This window comes from Blennius ocellaris (assembly GCF_963422515.1).
Source record: "Blennius ocellaris genome assembly, chromosome: 6".
Lineage (NCBI taxonomy): Eukaryota > Metazoa > Chordata > Actinopteri > Blenniiformes > Blenniidae > Blennius > Blennius ocellaris.
The window spans coordinates 20398188-20423450 of NC_137655.1; the positions used below are offsets into that span (position 1 = coordinate 20398188).

At 42.8% G+C, this 25263-nt stretch overlaps 1 protein-coding gene across 1 annotated transcript in view; it reads left to right on the top strand.

Annotated features, from left to right (window-relative positions):
* Positions 1-20118, top strand: part of klf7b (Kruppel like factor 7b) — a gene marked incomplete at its 5' end in the record, with an annotated part of 71016 nt that extends 50898 nt beyond the window's left edge. The window contains 2 exons of the mRNA XM_080498637.1: positions 11864-11987; positions 20004-20118. Coding sequence (XP_080354763.1) covers positions 11864-11987; positions 20004-20055 — 176 coding nt within the window. The 3' untranslated portion in view covers positions 20056-20118. The remainder of the gene's footprint in view (positions 1-11863; positions 11988-20003) is intronic.
* Positions 20119-25263: the final 5145 nt, after the last annotated feature.

Consider the following 25263-nt stretch of genomic DNA (forward strand, 5'->3'; position numbering starts at 1 on the left):
AGTAAAAGTGGCTTAAGAACTGAAGTTAAGTGGAATGATTCGGTGCATATGCATAAATCAAAATGTGCTTAAGCTTCTGGATGTATCTCCAAAGAAAACCCAGGTTATTAAAGCGAGATTAGGATCTCTTTTGCTCTTCTGTTGGTTTTCGGCGTGTTGTTCAGAATTATTCGTCTGAGTCTTGATTCCAGCTCAGTGCCGAAAGGCCCTGCCTCAGTAATTGCCCGATGATTGATAGACGGGTAGTAAATGACTTTGCGAATCCAGCCGTGTCCAAGCGGGTCTGACACGCAGCTTTAGCCACTCAGTGCAGCTGCCCTCTCACTGACCCTCAGACAGAACACACACCGGGCTAATGTGTCCGGGGGCAGGAGGCCGTGAGCCGTCTGCACTGGACGATGTGATGACAGGCTGTAGATTGATGGTGGAGACACAAGAGTTTACATGAGTAAGGAGGGATTTGACTGAGGCTGACTTTGTTATTTGAAATCCCGAAAGTTTACAGTTGATGACAATTTGTATCACAAAAATTTGGGCCGGTCCATTAACTATTCATGCTTCATATCTACTTAATTTGATTTATAGTCGCAGCGACATGGAGCCCGTCCTTGTTGACATTGGGTGAAAGTCAGGGTACACATAATTCATATGGCAAAAACAAAGAGACAACCAATGAGACGCATACAAATTTACACTTTACGGCAAATCACGACCACCAGTTAACCTAAACTAACTAGTGTGTTTTGGGTTTGTGGAGAACGCCAGAGTAGATGTGGACTCCACAAAGGTACTGCCAACTGAGTCTCAGTGAGAAGCAGAGTTTTACAAGTCAGCACGTCTTCAAAATATTACCAGACCGTTTTATTAGGTACACAAATCCACCACAACAACAGAAGTATTAAATTCAGTGCTGGGAAATGTTTATTGGATCAACATAATGTTTGTACTGTAGCATAAATAAAGGGTTGTAGCTGATTGCCATTTCATCACGGTTATGAATAAATTAATAATGGAGGTGTTTTATAAAGGCTGTTGTCACTTTATAGTTTAAAGTGAAAAGTAAAGATGGAAAGAAAAATAATTAATTGGGAAATGAAATATCAGACATTTGTCAAAATCTGTCTCCACAACGTTGATTTGTTTGAAACTGGGAAGTTGAAGATTTAATAAAGTTTGACAAGGAACAATTTGTCCAATAGAAAACTTTATAACGGCCTAAAAGAATTCAGTTCAAGTGGTTTAAGCAAGCAAAAGAACAAATCAATCGCTTAACCTTTATTTATAGATCACATTTCTTTCTGTAAAATGCAGCAAAGTGCTTCATGTAGTGAAAACAACTGCCGTCTCCCACAGACGAGCTTCTGTCGCTGAAACAGCTGCAGACGTTGATGCTGTTTGTGAAAAGTGTCAGAATATACAATGCATCCCATTTTGTTCCGAGAGAGGAAACCTGCACAGTGTCGGAGAGGAAGCCATAATGTTATGGTGGGTCGATGTGAATTATAGTTATTTACACTTGAGGTTTGGATTTACAGTTGTCACCCGGAGCAGCATCACTACTTTTACAGTGACAGAACCCAATATAACACTGATGTACATTCTTGCACTCCCATTAATCTGTTCTGAAGTCAGAATGCCTCCTGGATTTGAGATCTTTAGCGTGAGTGGCTCAAGCTGAATCCGTCATTTATCTGCAGCATGAGGCCTGTACGGACTTGTACCACCTGCAGCGAGCATTATTCAACTGGCTTTAACCACACCATCATTTACTGTATCTGTAGCAGTCCGTGGCCTCTAGTTGTCATCATCCAGTGTGAGCAGTTTCACCAGGCTCACAGTGCATAGCCTGCAGACATCCTCCGCATTAATACTGGCAACCTTGGCATCATTAATCCAGCGTGTTACAGGCTTATATGATCCCAGCAACCATTGCTTGGCTTTAAGTATAGCATTACATTTCAGGGCTGCACCTGGCATAGCTGGGGGAAGCCACCGCTGTAGCTTTATTATGGCTAATCCAGAATATTGCAGCTTGTTTCCTGGTGTCCCGCCAGTAGCTGCAATATCTTTAATCTTCTGATGATTCCACAGTCGAGTCATGCTAACTAACGACGGGCTTTTCAAGCCAGAATCATCCATCGAGAAAGAAAAAAATAAAAAGAAGAAGACACCCTGAAGACACTGCAGCTCCTTCTGTGTGTGTGTGTGTGTGTGTGTGTGTGTGTGTGTGTGTGTGTGTGTGTGTGTGTGTGTGTGTGTGTGTGTGTGTGTGTGTGTGTGTGTGTGTGTGTGTGTGTGTGTGTGTGTGTGTGGTATAAATGAGGGGGTGGTGTATTCCCTCCCGATGTGTTCATTACAAGCGCAGTGCTGTGGTTTAATTAGCTTAATCCTCTTTTTGGGTTATTATGACCATAAATCATTGAACATACATGTAGGGAGGGATTAACGTAGCAGAGACTACAGGGAGGAGCAGCTGCAGAAAGCCTGCGCAGTGTCAATACACTTACTGTCACATCGTGCACACCAGAGGCCATTAGAAACGTCGTTCTATGAAGGTCTGTCTGGGGCTGCGCTGCTGTACATGCGCAGCAATTCCACATTAGGACCATAATCATATTTCACATATTCATATTCCAAACCATTTTTGCGCGCTGCAGATGTGTGTGGTATGAATATTTTCAATCAGGGATAAGTTCTAACAGTAATAGAGCTACAAATTAATTCTGTAAATCTCCAAAGCACTCACTCAGAGCCGTTTGGAGTCGGAGCCAGGGTTTTTCTTGGATGTCTTTCCATCTTTAAAAGCAGTAGATTAATAATGACTGGAAGTATCAGTGTGGGAGATGAGACTGCATAGAGGGCGATGGTGAGGAACTTTGTGACTTGGTGTGAGCAGAACTACCTGCAGTGTCTGCGTCCCCTGTCTCCACCCAGGAGGCGTCTGGAGACATTGCGGAGGACGATACATCTCAGGGGTGCACATAGACAGTAAACTGGACTGGGTCAAGAACATTAACGCCCTGTACAGGAAGCACCAAAGCCGTCTCTACTTTTTGGGGCGACTTTGGTCCTTCAACATCTGTCGCATTATGCTGAAGGTCTTTGATGAGTCTGAAAGTCCAGTGACGTGGTGGAGGTGGAGATTGACTCCACAGGTGGTCTCGGAAAGGAGGATCCAATCCAAACTGAACAAAGTCTCTCACCCTCCATGATGTCCTGGTCAGCAGCAGAAGCTCCTTCAGTAACAGACTCCTTCCACCAAAGTGCACAACGGAGCACCACAGGAGATCCTGTGGCAGTAAGACGCCACCTTATAAATAGTATCAGTTGTGTTTTTTCTGTTAATCCAGATCTTCTATGCTTATACAAGCCATCGCTTAGCCCTGTTTGTATTCATATTTACTGTTATAATTCAACTCTATTCTGTCATATTAATATTTTAGCTTCTATGATTTTTGTTCTGTGTGGAGCCCTCTGATAATAATATAGTAATTCTATTCTATTCTATTCTATAGTTGATGGGATAATGTTGAAGTGATTAGATTTCTATTTCCTTTCAGGAATTTCGGTCCACTTTCTTCTTGCCACATAAGAAGGGATTTACATCAAGCAGTTAGTGAAAGGAACAGCTGGAGTTTAGGAGTAAATAGACCCTTTAACCAAGTGAATTACTCCAGAATGACAACTCTCCTTGGTTTTAGTTGTAACAAGAGCACATATATAAATACAATATGAAGTTACCGCCAGCATAAGAACATGTGACTCACTGCTGGAAATATACAAGAAAACATACATGAATAATTCTTCTTATGTGTTTGCCTAATTGTAAAACCCTTGTTTATTGTAATCATGGTTTAATCATTACCTTTAAAGCCCTTGACTATATGCTCCTTTTATTTTCTCCCCCAAGATAACATATAAAACAAAGCACCGTCCAATTAAGAATTCATTAAATTTGAGTTAATTATACTTGGTGAACCAGGAAGTTTCTGTGATGCCAAATTTCAGGACATGCACGCCAATGGAAGCACAGATGTGCTCAGGTACATTCAGCTGATAAGTGGGTGTAGACATCAGGTAGGAAAATGTCAAGTGTGTCATTCTGAAGTCAGCATAGACACTTTAACTATACTTCATGCTGCTTTGTGCTGAGGGTAAAATAGGAATAAAAAAGACCGAAAACCTGAGGGAAGCTGCTTCCACGGCTCTTCAAAAGCAAATGAATACATCTCCCAGCCCCTCCTGAGTTGTCAGGTGTACATGTGTCACAGCTGAATGGCAGGTTGACAGCCACAGGAAAGAGAGAGGAAATCATTTGAGGAAAACCAAAATAACAGAATCGACTTCCACCAAAGAGCCAGCGAGCTCCACAGTGATGAATAGATTGCAATTACATTGCACATCTGAACCTAATGGCCTTAATGTACTTTCCTCTGTCAATTTCATTCGACAATTCAATCCTGTACATATAGGAGCTCACAGCCTTTGTGCTTTGCCCAAGGATATTTCGGCATGTGGGATTGAACTGTTGAACTGTGGCGATCCAGTCAATGACATGAACTGCAACCTCATCCACAAAGCAAGATTTAATCATTCAGTAGTCCTAATGTTTTTACCCCGACAGAGTCCTCCTTAGTATAAAACACACAAAAAAGCACAGAAAACATTTTTCTAATATGGATAATAGAAATACAACGCGGAAGCTTTGTTATAAGGAAGTCTCATTAACATGAAGCCAGACAAATAGCTTGAAAGAGCTGTGAAGGAAATGTCCTTCTCGAAATGGTGCGTTCGTGTGGCTGCTGCTCTTGCATAATTTGACTCAAATCTGTACACAGCTCAGCCTAAATAAATGGACCCATCAAGATGGTACAAGCTTTAGAAACGTGGCACTCTTACGGCAAATCATGATTGATGTGAGCAAAGCTTCTGTTTTAGCAACTCCATACATTTGATGATCATTCTTAGCTGCTGAAGAAAACCCATCATAATGATGGAAAAACCTTGTGTTGCGTTTATTTCAGCACAGAGCATTGCTGCAGCGAAGCCGCTGCCCAGCATGGTATCGCCTTTACATGTTCTGCTCCCCCGTTAAAACATGTTCATCTTTGATTTGGACCACAGAACTATACCAAAAGTTCAATTGTTTTTCGGAACACTTTTCATTATGGTGTCGGATTTCTTCATTGTCTTCAATCTGCTGATATAAAACATTTGACAAGCCGTTCACTTCCATTGTGATATTGCTGATAATTAGAAACGGTTTGACTACAGGTTCAATTCTCTTTCCTTTGTAACTTCATCATTCATCATGAAGCGACGTCTATTTTGCATTATTTTGCAAAACGTATTTCCTCCATCGGAATTTAAATGATGTTGCACAATCTGCATACGGTAACTTCCCCATGTCTCCTTTTAGGACTGAAATATTTCAGGCTTTGTTGAAAAGAATTCATAAATATTTCAATAGAGAGGTCATATCAACTCCTTCACATACTGATGACCAAAAGTATTTTTTGGACCAAAATGATTTGCTTTTGCACAGGGGAGAACTTGATGATGTGGTTAAAACAGTTCAGTGTGCTTTATTCAACAGTGTTATTAATAGGGTGGCGATAATCATTTCGACAAATCAAACAACAAATGTGATCGTCTTCACGTGTGGTTTGTAGGAGAGCTTGGTTTTTGTGGAGAGTAAGTTGCTGAAATGTAGCTCGCTGTTTCAAACACCGGTAAGGCCGCTCCAGTTTCTGTCTGACTTTGGAAGACCTCAACCCACAGCCACCCTCCACCCCCCCCCCCCCCCCCCCACCCCACCCCCACCCTCTGTAGCTGCCTAAACAAGCCTCATGTGGATTCTGCTGCAACCCCTCAACCTACCCCGAGACCTCCACCTCTGCACACCTCTACACCCGCTCATTCCAACACCCCCCCCCGTACTTCCACCTCCACCTCTTCCATTTGCTCATTCAGTTTGGGTTGCCAAGCAACTGCATCACACTCTTCCATAATTGGTTGGTGGCTGGTGGATTGTCCATGCCTGTTAATCTCTCTCTCTATTTCTCTCTCTCTCTCTCTCTCTCAGACACACACACACACCATCACTCACTCCCCCTCTCCCCCCTCTCTTCTCTCCTCTCCTCTCTCTTTCTCTCAGTTGCTAGGTGACTTTATCATGCATCCTTGCCTTGCTTTGCTATAATTGGCTGGCGTCATGGTTGCTGTGGCGTCAGGCCCGAGCTGGCCTTGCTTCATTCCTCCAACAGTGTGTGTGTGTGTGTGTGTGTGTGTGTGTGTGTGTGTGTGTGTGTGTGTGTGTGTGTGTGTGTGTGTGTGTGTGTGTGTGTGTGTGTGTGTGTGTGTGTGTGTGTGTGTGTGTGTGTGAGGGGTCCTACCGAAGGAAGAAGGGGTGCTCTGGCCAATTACAGAAGATGGGTGTGAAACGGCCGCCTGTCTGGCACCTGCGGCCCCCACTCATACCCCATATCACACACACACACGCACACACGCACGCGCACACACACACACACACACACACACACACACACACACACACACACACACACACACACACACACACACAGGTGGAGAATGTAGCGTTTCTCCAACAAGCCTTGAGGATAAGCTGCCAAGTGGTTGACTATTGTATGGTGGAAATGTTGGTCCTGTATTCAACCCTCAGTGAGCGGCACTCTGTGTGAGTAGGAGGATTCACACTTGCCGATGCTCCTGCTGAACATGGATGATTTTCTTTCTTGAAGTAATGGGCTGCAGAATGAGATTATATTTTAGTTTTTGCCGTAGCAAAGGATTGATGACTCCTCCAACATTCACGGCCTTCTGGTTTTCTATTCAAGGGTAACTGTCCTGCATGCGGCTGGAGTGTCTCTGAATGAAATAGGAAACTCCTGTATTGTCTTGTGACAACTGACGTAAATCAGAAACAAAACAAATAATGCTGGCGTTCAAAACAAAAACCATACTTTTTGATTATTTGGCCTTACTTCAACCTGAAGAGGTCAACTATAAGCCATGTCCATTACCTTGACCAATACAATTTTCAATTATCATTATTTTACAATATTGGAGTAGAAGTAGTTTTTACTGTTACTGCCAACAAACATCTGACGCATGGGATGTTTTATATTGTTCCCGAGGATTAAAATGACGATGATATTATTTGCAATACATAGACACGTTTATGATGATAGTCATTATGCCTTGAGCTTTGTCCCTCCAAATGGCTGTGCTCCTTCTCTTGTCTGTGATTTACACCAGCTTTGACTTTCATTTTATTTATATTTTTCTTACATTACATTTGCATCTGCAGTTCCAACCATAACATCAATACTTCATTTAGTTATTGTTCACTTATTTGAGCTGTGTACACTGCACCTATTGATATTGCAATAATGAGAAACATTCAATATATATTTTGCAGAAATAGTTTGAATTAGTCATTCTAACTTGTGATTTGATCCTTGGATCAAAATTGTTGAGTAGCACTTCCACTTCTGCTAAAATCTAAAACTTCATCTCTGGTCATACTAAATTTTAAATATGTACGTATTATTGAGTGTGTTCAAAACGTCTTTCATTCAGATAGAGTTCATGTCCACTTCTGTGGAGTTACTGTATTTTAATTTTGTGTCTGATTTACGAGGTTGAGTATTGGCTCCTGGATTTCCCTTCCAGTCAGAGTAAAGCATGAAGCTCACAGTCTTCCCATGTCAAAATGTGACATTTACATTCTTCACGCTGGGCGAGGAGAGGATGTGTTTGCAGGTCCGGGGGGGAATGAATTAACTCTTTCAGGAAAGTGACCCCAGTTGATATATTTTTCCACTAAATTCAAATTTGCAGCATACAAGCTGATCCAGAAAGTTTAACAGTGTATAGTCAATTGAGATTTCCTCTTCTGATTCATCACAAATTGTATATTTCTGCACATTTTAAGTTAATCCGATTAAAAAAAAACAAAAAACAAAGGAAAAGCACAGCATAACTTTAGTTAAGTGTAGGAGGAAACAACTCTTCTCATCTTATCAACAGTATATTGATTAAAAATGTCAATAAAAAAGGGTAACAGTTGAAAATGACATCATTCAGGCTGAACAGGAACAAATCAAACTGTGACAAGGTGGCTGAGATACCGACTGCCTGAGATTTGACTAGAGAATTTGAATATGCAAATCCTGGCGCGTTCAGCTCGTGAGCTGGAATTAATTTAGTCCGAGTGCAACTGCAGTCATGTTGTCTGTGGATAAAAGACGACGTCGATCAAAGAGACAGAGGAGCTGTTTGGAAATAAAGGAAAAGGGGGGGATCGTTCACAGTTGGATGTTCCTGTAGCTCATCATCCTTTACTTGTCGTTGCATCACCTTGCTGTCAGAGGCACTCTGCTCCTCAGATACTAGTCCTTGTAAAGGTGGACTTTTTTTTTTTTTTTTTCTGGCTGGATTTTTTTTTTTTTTTCTGGCATAATTTTTCGAGGTGGTGAACAGAGATGATTTGAATTTAAAAACAAAATATCTCATTTCATGCTCCTGGTGCTATATTGTGAATAACTTATACCCTGCTGTTTGGTTCAGAACTTACACAGCATATAAAATATAGAAGGTACAAGAAAGGAAGCTGTAGCCGCATACAGCACTCCAGAGGCTATAACAACATCACATCCAGCACTTTAAAACAACAGCAGTAACTCCTCTGATGCACTGCGTTCAGCGCTTCCCTTCCATAAAAGCACTTCAGACGTTGCTTTTCCTGCATTGTTCCACTGACGTCGTGCCCAGCTTTATCCAGTGGTGAAGGATTTTTAATTTCACAACTTCACAAAAAGCAAGTGGCACGCTCTCCCACCACCTCCAATTCGATTCATCTCAGTCTGGCAATTAATGTTTTTCTCAATGTTATTCAGGCTCTTCATCATTTTTTTTCCTGGCTCTGCTTCAGGGGGGGAAATGATTAAATTGAGGTTGCTTGCCAACAAAGTTCCGATTGGCTTGATTGTTTCTTCTAATCAGAGAGATGGCGTCAGTGAATACAACACCGGACCCGTCTGGATTGCTGACAAAACTTACGTTAACACTGCAGGAGTGTGAAACCCTTCTGCACATGCTGGCTGTTTATAGGAATCCATCTTCTGTACTGCTGGTTGGACGATAAGTGGCGTCTGGCTCCACCCGGGACCGTTTCTGAACGGTGGAAACAGGCGTGCACTCTCAATCAGACTGAGTGCGGAGGTGTTCTCACTGTGAGATGGAAGTGTTAACAACTACACAACCTTACAACCACTGTTTTTACACACAAGCTTGATTTTTTTTTTGTTTGTTCTTTCCAGTAAGAAATTGCAAAGTGCAGATAATGACTGGCGGACTTGTAAAACCATCCTACTGCACTCTAACCGATTAGTTCCCTGCCATATTCTGTGCTGCTTCAGATTTCACATTAGTTCCACTTAGTTCTGAATTGGTGCATGTTTGTGTTTGTCTACTTAAGAAGATTGGTGTGCACTGCGATGGTAGTGGAGGGGCTGCAGGGACATCTGGCTAACTGACTGTAAGCTGCTGTATTGCCCCACATTAAGAGTCATTAAGACCCCAATTATGGTTACCCCCCCCCCCCCCAGTTCACACATACTCACGCTGGGGGTCTACAATTACATTCGGCCAAATTTTCTTTACCGGCAGTGGAGCGTGCAGAAGTGAAAGGTCTGTGTTTGGGGATGTTTTCTTACCACCAATATTTGAATTTGAATTTTCATTATGTTTAAGCTGTTTCTAGTAATTTAAGTGGGGCTGTTTTGTCGAGGACGAGGGGGGGGGTCCTGACACACAGGGCTCTGAAACAATAAAAACAACCTTGTGTGGCCAATGGGAATGTTTATTTTTCTAAACCCAAGGGGTGGAGCCAAGCCCCACTGACCATGTGTTAAGGCAGCTTCCCCCCTGGACAGGTCAGCAGTCCGTCACCGAGCAAACACAAAGCAGACAGCCAATTAACCCCAAACACATGTTTTTGGAGTATTGGGAGGAACACAACAGTTCCTCGGGAAAAAAACAAAAAAACAAAAAACACACTGGCACACACAGTGAGTGTGCAAAGTCTAACAGATTTGAACTTGGGATCTTCTTGTTTGAGGGAAAACTATAAACTCGTAATAGTTTATGCCATTCTTTCTATTCTTAGCTTGTAAATTGCAGACATATAAAAATAAATAAATAAAAAATTGATAATTGAAAATAGAATAGGAAATAACTTACTTTTCAGTGTTATCCCAATATTTTGAAAGACCTTTGTATTTGTGTGTGTTACTGATGAGTAGTACTCACAGTATGTATGATTTCTATAGGACCACCACAGTTCTGCTTTTCAATGAACTCCCTCTGTCCACTAACTTCCACGACCCTCTACATTCAAGGCACTACACTACTGGTCTGTTGCGTCGCTCATCCAGGGAGGAAGCATCTCAAAGCAAATTAATTAGGGTTTTCTTATATTTATCTCTTTTGTATCAAATATATCAGTATAGTTCAGGTACTCTACTATGCTTTGTCCTCTGTTCTCAGTATTTTCACATATTTTGCATCTTTACATAGAAAAGAAACCAATGTTTATCTTTTTTTTTTTGGTCAAAATGAACAACTGGTTCACTTGTTTTTCTTCATTTCCACCCAGCACCTCGTTCTGTCTTTAAGGTTATTAAGAAAAATGAGCAGAATACAACGAGCCACAGCAACCTCATGCACCATTAGGATCACAGCAGAGGAAAAACATCTCAAGGTTTTCTGTGGGCGATGGTGGAATAGACTGAATTTAGTGAAAAATGAAAAACTTGCTCTCGCTGAGGTACCGAACCGAGGCGCAGAAATACATTTGTGTGTGAAAATCGGCATTTACAGGTTTGTGACATGCAATCTAAAACAGCTTGTTAGCATTAGCATCCACAAAACACAGTAAATATCATGGTTGGTGACTGGATATGTGGATGTTATTCAGTTGGTCATAAATGAAGAAAACATTCGATAGGATTTAGACGAGAAATTACTTTTATTGTGTGTGTGTGTGTGTGAGCGTGTGTGTGTGTGTGTGTGCGTATGTGTGTTGTACTTTTACTTTTTATGGTGATTTTCTGCTCAACTCACAAACACAGATAGTGAAACCTCCTCACATACATCCAGGGAGACATCGTTCGGTCCCATCTGAAGACATTCTGCTCACACACACACACACACACACACACACACACACACACACACACACACACACACACACACACACACACACACAATCCAAAATACACACGTTCAGACACACACACACACACACACACACAGCTGGAAGGCTTTCTATCATGGAGCGATAACTACAGGCAGAGAACAATAGACCATCTCTTCTCCCATCTGGTGAACCAGGGGATGAAACTTCATTTACATTTCAGATCCCTGCACCTCGGGGTGTGTGTGTGTGTGTGTGTATGTGCCGGTGCATGTGTGTGCCTGTACGCGTGTATGACGGGGAGAAAGTGGGGGAGGGGTGGATCGGTAATGGAGGGAACAAAACGGGTCTCATTTCAGGGTGAATTTGGGATTATGAATTAACACGCCACAGCTCTGAAAGACTTCATTTACAGCTAATTGAGTGTGTTGGCTCATTGAAATGCCTGTTGTGTTAAAACTGGTCTGGGGGGCCGGCCCCTGGGCTGTGGGTGTGTGTGTGTGTGTGAGTGTGTGTGTGTGTGTGGAGGTGGTAACCTGTACATTAGTGAACAGCTGTAGTTTAGATGTGTGAAATTAGATGTCGAAATTATAATAAAATGTGACACCTTCTCCTCTCTTTCTATCTTGCCTCCTCTTCCAGGTGAGAAGCCCTATAAGTGCTCATGGGAAGGCTGCGAATGGCGTTTTGCCCGCAGCGACGAGTTGACACGACACTACCGCAAACACACCGGAGCGAAGCCATTCAAGTGCAACCACTGCGACAGGTAAACATGCCGCCGCCGCCGTCGTGTGCACACACACACACACACACACACGCTGCCGTTTACATTTGCAAGGCGTTCGTGCCCTTCATCTGGAATGGCCCAATGTTCAGCCTACCATCCAGGAAGGTACCGTCACAATAATGGGCAGTTTTCCATCAATGGGTGATTTAAATTTCAGGGCATCAGTTTGAGATTCCTGATACTGTCATCAATCAGCCAATACGAGATGTTAGAAGAGCCGTCGCGTCTTCTGTTTACAGTAAACGTCTCAAAGCTAACCACTCTCCTCAAAACTGTGCTGAACTCTTTCCAGATACCGTAGGTCTGAGTAGGTCTAACCACTAAATCCCTGTGCAGAAAAGTAGCAGCCTCTAAAACAAAGAAAACATTTCTACTGCACAAAAATCTCCTTAAACAGGGTTTAGTTCATGAAAAAGTAGATTCTGCACCATTAGATTGTCTTTCTGTCATTGGGCTCCACTGTCTTCAAAATGCTGCAATGAGAAAGAAGCTGCTCATTAAACCTGAATATGACGTTGTTCTTACACATGTAAAATACAAACAATGAGCAGAGCATCATGAGAACGAGCCGAAAATTATCCTTTCCCTCACTGACTGTAGGCTCAGTTCGGTTCATTACATCACAGCGTTTCCTCATTGAAATCACTTTAAAGGGAGAATTATCAATCTGGCATCTGGTGATTTACAATGAAACGCTTTTCTAAAAAAAAACTTTTAATGCCGGTTCATTCAATCAACAGACCTGTGGAAACAGCTGGCTGTAATGTCAGAGTACAGCAGCTCCTCCCTGTTGGAAAATTGCCTCCGAACGCTGTTTGCTGGTGCCTCCCGAATGGCAGGGAGTCTGTCAGCCTTACTGAAAAATGCTAACTAAAACAATATATTTCACTCCGCCTTGCTTTACATGCATGCCGTGTGGCACGCAGACTGTGTAATAATCTTCAGCAAATTTCGTCTCTTCTTCTTCACACGAGGAAATCAAATCCTTTCAGTAAACATTTTAGACACAAGACACTACAAATGAGTCGGCTTGAAGTTTCGAAGCGACGTGAGCATTTTTTCAAGAAGCTCTCCTGCTTCGGCAGCTGTGCAGGTGAGTTCTTATCTGGGAGAGTGATAAAGATTCAAGACAGTGGCTGGTGGTGTAGTCAATTTAATGATAAGGAATGTTATTACCTTTAAATTAATGTGGTTCCTTGAGGATTTACATTACAGAGAAGTCTGTTGTTTCTGCTCAGAAGTGGCTCACAAAGTTATTGACGTCGGGGCGATGTTATCAAGTCGGCGGTGGGAGATTTCACGCATTGATCCCGCTTCAGCATGTTTGCTGCAACAGCTCACGTCTGATGCAGCCGACGGAAAAACAAAAGAGGATCCCATGATGGATTGTGTGTGTGTGTGTGTGCATCCTGAAGTGAAGCCAAAACGAGTGGTAGGCGAAAGCCAGGGATGTGTTTGTGAGCCTGATGGGAGTCGCACTGTCACTTTGGGGTCCTCAAGATAGTGACTGTGTGTGTGTGTGTGTGTGTGTGTGTGTGTGTGTGTGTGTGTGTGTGTGTGTGTGTGTGTGTGTGTGTGTGTGTGTGTGTGTGTGTGTGTGTGTGTGTGTGTGTGTGTGTGTGTGTGTGTGTGTGTGTGTGTGTGTGTGTGTGTGTGTGTGTGTGTGTGTGTGCGCGCGCGTGCGCGTGCGCGTGTGCGTGTGCGTGCTTACTCATGCTCCTGTGCTGGCAGTTAAATGGATTCTGGCTATTGGCAAGCAGGTCGTAGCTAATTGAGTGGCACCAGATGCCAGCTCCACTTTAACATACACCCTCCCTGTATGTGTGTCTGTTCTACTTTTCCAATGAAACACACACACACACACACACACACACACACGCACACACACACGTTTTTGCCCTGGAGACAGTGTAATTGGCTGTTGTGGGTTCCTCCCTCTAGTTTGGGCTTTAGACATAAAACCCCCCAGAAACCTGCTGGAGGCTTCTAATCCAGGCTGAGAAGAGGGACTGCATTAGCTCCTTTCTGGCACACACATACACACTTATACAGACACACACTCATGCACGTTGAGCACAAAGACGCTCAGATGCAAAGTCATACTGACTCACATGAGCATTTAAATGTCCAGACGTAGCCACGACACTCACAATGGCACCAGCGTAAGCTGATTTGGTTGGAAACACAACTGAGGCTCTGCCTACCTCAAAGTCTGCTCGTGGCACTGAAGTGAGTCCACGGCGTCTGAGGTAACGGCTTCATTCATTTAGTTCTCTGACATTTGCAAAAAAAAAACAAACAAAAAAAAAACACACCAAAGTGAATCATCACCACAAAGCGTGAACATCTGTGTCACAAAATTTTAGACTCGTCAATTAAAACTCAAACGCAAAAGCCACATAAATGCGTGAAGATGAGGGAAATGTGACTATCAGGGGGGGTTTTGGTAATTAACTTTCAGTTACGGAGCACAAATTCAGTTTTACATGCTGCTTACAGAGATTTAATGCCAGATACGACATTGTTTCTTTTTTGCTCCAGGTGCAAACAAAGTGATCTGATCTGGTGTCTGTCTGGCATCTTTGCAACAGCATTGGACACTGCAAAATGTAAACTGGCTGCTGTGACTGCATTGGACATTGCATATTTAGATTGTTTCAGTTTAGCCATAAATTAATTGCTCGCTCTGATCATGGGAAGAGTTTTTTCTATATTCTGTAAGTCAGTTATGTTGCTGTGTTAAACGTGTCCAGAAGATGAATCCTAAGAATTCTGTGACCGCCACATTTTCCCTTCTGGTCCATCAGCAACTTCACATTTGTTTTTGTTTTAGAGTGAAAGACTGAAACACTTCTTGCATTGATTGACGTCAACTCTGAAATTCACATGCTATCGCTGCTGACCGAATTCAGCATGTGTACTTCTCATAACCATACCTCCTACACTCTTTATGGACTACACTTTTTTATTTCTCACCAACAGGAAGCAGAGAAATAGAGCTTGGTGCCTACACACTATTCATTATGTTGGCCCCCACGATTTCAGGATTCAGATTTCAGCAGCACAACCTTTCTAGTGGTTCTCCAGCCTGTCAGCCTCAAATGCAAGTTTTCGGAATTTAAAAAGAAACTCGAGTAAATAAAAAAAAACAAATGATCCATGCAGGCACAGGGAGAACATGCATGTTATACATAGAAAGGCCCTCCGACTCAAACCTATACATTTGATATGTTTGAGAGTTAAATACTACTCCACTATGGCTGAAACACAGCAGTAAGAATTTTTTTTTAACAATCTGAAGTCCAAAAATATAATAAAATCTGATCATCAATTAGTTGAAATAGACATGGTGCAAGTACGTTTTGTGGCAGACAAACTGTGTTAGTCTGAAATTAGTAAATTAGTAAAGACGACTTTGTTGTTGTTGGCATTACTTTTAGCTGAGTTTAAAATGCCCTCGAATCTGACTCTCATCAGGCTGTGTGCTTCAATTGCAAGGGGCATAGAAACATATTTAACACAGCGACACACAAACAAAAACACACGCACACACATCTGTGGTGGGTGGAGCTCTGCGATATTACCATGTGAAAGGCAAAAAGTGGCAGCCATGGAGAGGTTAACATTAGAAAGAATGTTCAATCTGACACAGTTTCTCCTGGGGAAACACACGCGCGCGCACACACACACACACAACCACACGCGCGCACACGCCTGTGCACGAATAGTAGTCTGTTATTAATCCTGCCTAATCAAGCAGGGACCCCCTGATGTTACCATGGAGCCGGAAAAAGGAGAAAGACAAAAAAAAAAAGGAGGAGGAGGGAAAAGGAGAGTTTGGAGGAGGAGAAGAGGAGGATAAGACGACATAGGTGTGTGTGTGTGTGTGTGTGTGTGTGTGTGTGTGTGTGTGTGTGTGTGTGTGTGTGTGTGTGTGTGTGTGTGTGTGTGTGTGTGTGTGTGTGTGTGTGTGTTTGGGATGTGATGGGAGGGGGCGGAGCAGCCAGACCAGCTGGTGCTCCGCCCCCCGACAGTGACACAGTCACTGGCGTGGCCATCTGTCCAGACACACACACACACACACACACACACACACACACACACAGGGTGAAGGTGTACAGTCAGTAACACATGGCCGGGCTGAGGGGAAACACCAGAAACACCCGAGAGCAAAGTTCAACAACGCAAAGCTCTGAGTGAAGTGGAAGAGTGCATGTTGAGCGTCTGTGAAGGCCGCCAGCGACACGTGAATGTTTTTTTGAAAAAGATACCCGAGAAAATGCAAAACAGTGGGACTAAAGTGATGCTCAGTTTTATTAACTCCAACATTTCAGAGGGAAAGTGCAGAAGGACAAACGTGCCACAGCAAAATGGTCACCTCAGATAGTAATGATGTTTTCCTTATGTCCTCTTGTTTGGGGTTGTGTTCGGAGGTTCAGTCAATACGACATGACTGTGTGATTTATTATGTCAGGACAGGTTTACTCTGCCGAGGAGACTGGAAGGCAGACAGACAGTTACTGTATCGACCATCTTTAATCGTATATATGATCTACAGACACACTACAGTTGCAACCAAGAGTGACACGTAACCACAAACCTCCGGAAACCTAAACGACACCAACATGACAAAGTTGACACAAACTGTCTTCACAAATAAACTGAATGAACAAGTGAGTACGCTTATATGCGTGCACATCACCGGAGTTTGAACTTGAATGGACTGAATGTGTTTCACAGCGAATATGTTTTACTTTTGACACATTCAATTAGATTAATATCAAACCTCCTATTGCTGTATGTACTTTATTATTTTCATTTAAAATTGTAATTTTCAGACCTCATATGTGTCTTGAATAAAAAAGTTTGACAATGTGATGATTTAGAAGCTAGAAGCTGTAAAATTGACCACAATTTAAATTGTACGGGTACCAATTAAAGAAAATAATCCATCTTCTATCTTGACTTTCACCCTCTGTTGTCGACAGTTTTAGAAAACAGACGGTAAACTACATGCATCTGAATAATCTATTTAAATACAGCCAGTATCAGTACTTCTCTACTAGGACTCATAGCTATGAGTGTGTGTGTGATTATTATGATCCATATTATAATTGACTGGCGACCCGTCTGGGGTGTAGCAGTCTTTACTCCAGAGGAAGCTGGGATTGAGTACAAAGACGCTAAATTAGATAAAGCAAGTATAGAAAATGTTAGTATTTCCGAGCACACCCTCATTAAAATGCTTCTGAGTGACGTCTCCTGGTGAAACTCTCCACGAAAAGCAGGAGAATAATTCTGCTGCAAACAGTCGACGTGTCCTCGGCTATACCTTTAAGTGTGTGTGTCTCTCTGTCTCTTTGCATCTGGACTGAACAACAGCCTGCCTACACACACACACACACGCGCACACAGACACACACACACAGACACACACACACAATAGGCTCGACTAATTAATAATGAATAAAGCCTCTGGCAAATTGAATTTTTAATTTCTCATTTTAGTCTTGCCCACATTTTGTTTTGCTTCTCCTCTCGTCGTATCGTTTGTGATTCATTTTATTGTGGGGGTTCTGCTTTTTAATGTCCTCGCAATTAATAAGGCACAAGTCATCCGATTAAAACACTTTGTGACATTGTGAGCGTTAATTTATACTCGACCAGCAGCACCTGGTTTAATGTCTCCCTCACATCAGGTGCGGCGAGCGCCGAGTTAAATGACCCGGCATCGGAGAGCACTGGCAGCCTGTCTGCGTTAGTGTCCCTGTTCATGATGCATATCTAATTACTTTCTACAGTAGTATTTTACCCTGACTGCGGAGCTGTGGAGGTCTGGCTGTGATTTATGGCGGTCTTTCATTCGTATTTAGGAAATCAGTGAGGCTGAATTGGTCTGTATTCGTCTTTATAACCGGGCTTCGCTGCTGTGACATAATCAAGCGAGACAACCTCGTGTTTTAAAATGAAGTGGTGGAAATCTCTGCACCTCTCTGTGTCACTGGATGAGTGTATTACACAGTGAGGTGGCTCCTGCCTCTGATACAGGCTGTTTTTTAAAACATTTAAGACTGTTTTTAAGTCACTTGGAAACAAAAGACAGTGGACAAAAAATACAAAATTACATACAAATGTTCTAAACTTTCCTTTATTCCACGACTGTTCAGATGGACTGTATTGGACTAAAGTACAGTGGTTCCATGGAGTCAAACTAACCAAACACTCTGTTAACTCGCTGTTAATTCAGCCATTTTTTTTCATGCTGGCAAATACAACGACAACCTTGGAGCAGACAAAGCCTTGGGCAGGCCTGTGATTCTTGGCGCCTCCTCACTGGCATCCCAGACCCCAGGTTGGGAACCACTGACCTGCAGCATTCTATTATCAACTGCGGCAGATGATCATTACAAAACAATGAAACAATTTACGAGTGTTTTCTTGATGAACTAATTAATTGTTTGGCTTGACTTTGAGTGATGATGACATGTAATCAGCCTCTAAATGAGCCCAAGGGGACGCCGTCACTGTGCTCATTTTCAAATCTCACAACTAAGGCGGTCTCACATTCAAGGGTTCATTGGGTCTCTTTGTGTAATTAAAAAAGTGGAAGTCAGAGGACTTTGTTTGGGGGGGGGGGCTGTCACCTCACACTCAGCCTAAATGTAAGCTAAAGCATTTCTCTGAAAGTAGAGCGCATTTGTAGGTTTTCACGCAGGCACTCCCAGTTTCCTCACACAAGTCACGAGCGACTCCCAAGTTGTTCCTGGAGGTTGACGTGTCCATGCTGTCCTTGAATTACTCTGCTGTTGACTCAATGTCAGCTGGGATAGACTCCCGCCCTCCTGACACTGACGTGAATGTAGCAGCATGAAATAGAAACAGATGGATTCATCCATCTTTCATACCTCCTTTATCCAACTTAGAGTCGAGGGGCACTGGATCTGATTCCTGCTGACTCTGGGGGTAAAACCGGGTACACCCAAATAAGAGTCGGCAGTTCATCATGCAACGTATACACACATAGCACACACACACACGCATGGTGCGAATTTAATAAACAAAAAAAAGCACGATATAAAAAAATGCTGTCTTTTCTTGAAAAGTTGTGTTATAAGTCGGACTTTTTACTGCCGTGGTTTACAGCATGACTGTATAAAGGACATGAGGTTTGTATTGTCGTCGCATCTGAAAATCACAATGAAACTCTGTTGGCAGTCCCACCGAAAAGTGTTTACTGAAAGCAGTGGCACACAGAAAATATTATTTGATTTGACAGTTTTCTCGCACACTGTCAGCTCCGTGTCTGTGTGGACGTTTTCAGTGCCCTCGGACTGACTGCAACGGTGGAGTTTCAGCCAAGTTATCAGACTGAATGAATAAACTCCAGGACACGATGGATGCTTCTGTCAGTTTGGGATTGACAAGTATTGCTGTCAAGAACACGGAGTACAACTGAGCCAGTCAGTGTTTCAGTGAGGATCATTCCTCGTGAACACACAGATAGACTGTGCAGTGCAGTGTAGTGTAGTGGGGACTGGGAGCGTGGAGCATTTCCAGCAAATACACATTGCCGGTGGGAAGTTCAAGGAGCCTGGGATTATGGAGATTTCCTCACCCCCCCCCCCCCCCCCCCCCAAAAAAAAAAATTACACAGCGCCAGTGGATGTTTCGGGGGTCTGGCACGTTCACAGCCAATAAACAAGAGCCGGAGGCATCAATCAGCAACTCTTGCCAACGTGATATATTACAGGCTTCAGAGTGTATCTTTGTGAAATGTAGATTCATTGTGCCTGCGCATTTGTTTACAGTTATTTATGTGAGCTCTGGTGTTTTCTCATTCACTTCTGAGTCTTTTCTAGAGTTTGGATCTTTAACAGAAGAAGTCGAGTCGAGTCTAACCACCACGACCAGAATGTTACCCACGATGCCACTCGATTGCACGAGTCCAGTTACAAAGTATAAAGTGTTTTGTTTTTTTTGTCCTTCCCTCTGCAGGTGTTTCTCCCGGTCGGACCACCTGGCCCTGCACATGAAGAGGCACATCTAATGAGCAAGAAGAAGAGGAGCGGGAGAGGAGGAGCCAGAATGGAAGGATGAAGAGGAAGAAGAAGAGGAGGAGGAGGAGGAGGAGGAGGAGGAGGAGAGATAGGAGGAGGATAGAGAGAAAGGGATGGGCAGTCGAGCTACCAATCGCCCGCCTCGTTCACCCCGTCTGACACCCAGTTGGCTCAGATGGCCATCGGAGGCGGGGATCAGAGGACAACGAGGCGTAGCTATATTGTTGTTTTTCTTTAAAATTACACACTCACATTTCGCAATAGTGAACACATCTCACGGCCGTCTTTGAACGCATCATCCCGGTGACCCCCGGCCGCTCTCACGCGGCCCTGGGGGCTTGGACACTGCCAAACCAACACATACTTAACATTCCTGATGAACCATTACCGCACCTTTTTTCCTTTCTCTGTACTCGGTGTGTTTGACTTTTCGCGTCACTTCAGATAGGGAGATAGTCTAGTGGGAAAACTTTGAATATCCATATAGTCAACTGTTAGTGCTTTACCGACGTTCTGAATCCAATACTCAACTTATTTTTCCTTCTTCTGTTGATGCTTCTCATACACGGAACATAAGAAACCATCATCTGCCGCAGTCAGCTTCAGTAATCTATGTGAAGAAAACAACAATGCCGGATCTGCAGGAGAGAGACTGTACGGATTGACTCCTAGCATGGCTGACAATCGAACCCGGGGCTTGGACGCTGGGTGTTTGGGTGCGCCCGTGGGACCTCGGTCAGCGGGTGTTGCTGCAGCTCTCAGGCTCTCCTCCAAGTGGGTGTTTGCATCTACCACCGTCACCGAGACGCCCGCCACCCCCCCCCCCCCCCCCCCCCCGCAGGCCATCTGACAGAAATGCGCAGCGACACTTTCTTCCTTTTTTTTCTACTTTAGAGGACAATAATTCTTCTTATTGTTGTTATTAAAAGAATGACACTTTGTTCTTTTCTCTCTCTGAGAAAACGTCTTAAACTCACTGAAATGTGTTTGAGGAGAAAGAAAGAAAAAAAAAAAACTCTTTAAGATGACTTCACGAGAATGTGTGGGATGAGAAAGAAGAAGAGCGTTGTTGGTCTTTTAATCCCCGTGTGCGCCGACTCTGCATCTTGCAGCGTGCAAGCAACCAGTGGATGAACGAACAAACTGAATCGCACCGACACTCAGAAAATGGATTTGTATTTTTTTTTCCGAAATAAAAAGGAGAAAGCAAAAGAGGTCTTCATCTAATGTGCCGCTCTCTCTGCCCCGCGACTCACCGCAGCAGGAAAACCAAACTCTACCAACAGAGGGTCTGCCAAAAAAAGTGGAAGCCTGCTTTCTGGTTGGGATTAATTTTTTATTTAAATTTTTTTTTTTTATTTCTTGATTCTGAGATTCATCCTTGGGCATGTTCACAGTTTCAGAGATCTGATCTCTCCCTGGCAGCACTGCAGGGCAACAACGATGGCCGCACAGGTGCTTTTCGCGCTTCTTCACGTGGGACTAAAGACGCCAAGCGACCTCTTGTGTGACGTTTCTGAAGAGACGTGGCGACATCGAGCCGACAAAATTTGCCTGTTTCTTATCCATGGACTGCACTGACTTATTTTTTTTTTCAATGTTACCTGTGCTTTTTTTCTACAGCGATAAAATAAGGAAAAAAAGGAACACAAAGAAAAAAAAATCATAAAAGACTTGAAAAAATGCAACACAAAAACAAATCTGTCTCATTGTACACATTGCTTACACAACAAACACACATACTTCGTCTACACATACACACTCACACACACACACACACACACACATACACACACACACACACACACTGCAGTTTCTTTGCTCACGGCTCCTCTTGAGATAAGACTAATAAGATTTAGGCAAATAATTATTAAACTAATGAACAGAGTTGGAAAACAAAACACTGCATGGCAGGCTTTATTGCAAACAACCACACAAATACACATACACACATACAGACACACACACACACACACAGACACTTACTTCCTGGAATTATATGTTCTGCTCCCAAATCTTTTTTCACAGTAGGAATTTAGCAACTGTTGTTTAGTAGAAGAGTATCTTAGCTCTCGGCTGGAGGTAACAAATGACTCCAAATCCTTTGAAGTGAGAAATCAGCTTTTTCTCAGTTCCAACAATCACCCACATATCCCCCTGCTACAGTTTATGCCTCTCATTTAATCACTGTTCTTACTTCAGAGACTCAGGCTGCATCGTTGGTTGCAGCTGAGTGTATTAGTCAGTGTTTTCATCAGAAATAGAGGCTAAACTAATTTTAAAAGATGACAAAACGGTAATCAAGCACATTGAATTAGCAATAAAGAAAATTTGAAAGAAAAATTGTGAAATGGCTACATACGACGGAAGATCAATCCTGCTCCTTTTCATATTTACTAAATATTGATGTATACGCACTGTTTTCTTTCAAGGAATTGAGTTAATTTGATAGCACGTGTGTCTGTACAATCTCACAGGAATTGCATGGAATGTGCCGTGCATCAGTTTCACTCTATCAACTATTCTAATCAACACTTGGTACTAGCAGGCTTAACAATCATAGAAACCATACAACAGGGGTAAGAAAGAAGATTACAGGCTTGTTATAATTCAAATACAAATTTTGATCTCAGGAATTTTCGAAAACAGGCTAAAAGAACACGAGTGAAGAAATCCCTCAAGGTTTTTTTTGTTTTTTGTTTAAATTATTATTTAGATAATATGTGAACCAAAAAAATGCCTTTGTCGAATCAGCTTTATTTGAGAAATATAGACATTTGGATAATGATTATCCCCCGGTAACATGTGGAGCCTACAGAATAATACATGTGCACAAGTGTATTGCACAATATCCATTACCCGAGTTTTGCAATGGTTGATTCCTGCATCAATTTCATGCTATTCCGCTGATCAATTCTTGGCAGCAGCCGGCCTAATGCTCACTGTGTGCTGAATCATGACGTTATTTCATGGTACAATTACAGCAGCTTCAATGGTTAAACCTAATTAATTAAAAACAACTAATTAAACCAAATCAATTATCCAATTACATTTTTCAATTAAATCGGGATTATAGTAAATGAAGAATTTATGAATTTGTGATCATTTAGGTTTAACAAGTTAAATTCAAGCTCTGCTTAATGTCTGATGAAAACAGTGACTTTTACACATGACCTGAATGTTACCAAGAACAGTAAAATCTCTAACCTAAAAAAAAAAGACAAATGAGAGAAAACTGGAGCAAACACATTTCCACGACGCCCCGCTTGCTTTGTTCAAAAGAGAGCAGAGAAAAAGAAAATGCCCTGCAATAAGGGGCATTCAACACCAACTCTGATGCCGCCGCCGCGCTATCCGCCCACCACCACCTATATGCCCCGGAGCGCATGCAAACAGTGTAATAGTCACTGCTGCTGACTGGTGCGGCTGGGTGAGGGTGCAGGTTCCTGAAGTTGGCGTGGGATTTCACATCCCGGCGTGCCCAGTCATCGTGCCAGTTGGCCTTGCCAGCCTTCATTAGGTGAAACGGTAAAAAAAAAAAAAAAAAAAACATTCCCCTCCAGGGGGGTTTTATGGTGCAGCTTCGAACAATCGATACCAAAAAACCTCCAGCTTGGAACTGCCCCTCAGCCACGGGCAGAGTCTCCACGGTCAGGAGAGCTCAGCGGGAGACCGCCTCCTCCATACGAGTGCTGTGTATCTAGCGGCAGCTTCCTCTTCTAACTCTCTCTGTTTTCTTGCTGAATATGACGAGGCAACTCATGTTTGACATGAATCCAGTGTTTGACTTTTAATTTCGTTTCACAGTTACCGGTTCCTATTTCGAAATCTGTGTCGATGGTTGTTTTCTCTTCGCTTGGATGATGCAAAGTCATGCCGGAACACTGAGGCATGCAACGGGATGTAGAAGGAGCCCTCCTATACGGGAAGTACAATCATAGAGGGTCGGGGATCGTAGCACTTTTGTGAGACTTTTGATGGCTTGAATGTGTGTGTGTGTGTGTGTGTGTGCGTGTGCGTGTGCGTGTGCGTGTGCGTGTGCGTGTGCGTGTGCGTGTGCGTGTGCGTGTGTCCATTAGGCAAACTGTGAGGGAAGAAGTCATTCAGCTTCGAAACGATTTTTTAACCCACGTGTCATTATGTGGAAGGAAGTTCATACATTAGCGGTTGCTTTTTTTTTTTTCACATCAACGTCGCCTATATTAAATTCTTCATTCTGACTCTTCACTCATTTAGCTGAGCTCAGTGACTTGAGTCGAATTAGACATGCACACTCATGCCGTGCTCTTCAGACTTCAGCTTGATCTGTATTGAAACCAGATAAAATCAGGCTCTGCCAGATTAGTTTATATTCAGTACACAATTTCTGAAGGACGCGTCGGGCTCATTATTTATGTCCTTATTTGGAAAAATAAATAAATAAATCCTCATTCTGCTAGTTAAGAAATTTGAGTGAAATCCGAACATCCAGAGAAGCTCAGTCCTTCAAAATGTAACGTTCTTACCCATGTTGGGGAATGAAATGATAAAATTGCTGAAATCAAAACTTTTGTATTCTAAAGAAGAGGTTCGCCACTTTTTTACCCTGGAGAATTACTATTGAAACAACGCATCACCCGGAGGGTAAAACTAACCTGTCTCCCGACGGTCAGATTGCCTCTGAAGGAAGCCATACACTGCGATTCTGGCCGTCTCATACAGAAAACCTCTTGTCATGGCTTAAAGTCTATGGTGGATTGCCAATGTCACAGTCCTGCAACCGTAAACAGCCTGAGATTATTTTCTGATAGAGTCAGAAATTCTCAGGACCAACGGTTTGATTTCTGCAGCCAATTCAAATGCAGCAGAAAATCATGCAAAAAGCTGCATGAAAACATTTTGCCGCTTCCCAAGTTGGTAAAATGTTGGACCACATTCTCCGTCCACTTCAAACCGAGGCACGTAAATTCTACTAGAACTGTCTGCTTCAGTTCTTTACTTCCTTGTGGGGCTGGCGATGCATGTCAGGGACTTACAGGATAATGTTGCTATGGCTTCTGATCTGCTGTAGGTTTATGAAATCCATGTTGCACAGTAATGATGATAATGTTACGAGACGGCTAAAATCCCTAAAAGTCAGTCGGAGCCTCGAGAAAGGCTTGAACACACTCCGATCTTCGATTTGCAGAAATACTGCAGCAAAGTTAAACGCCGACTGT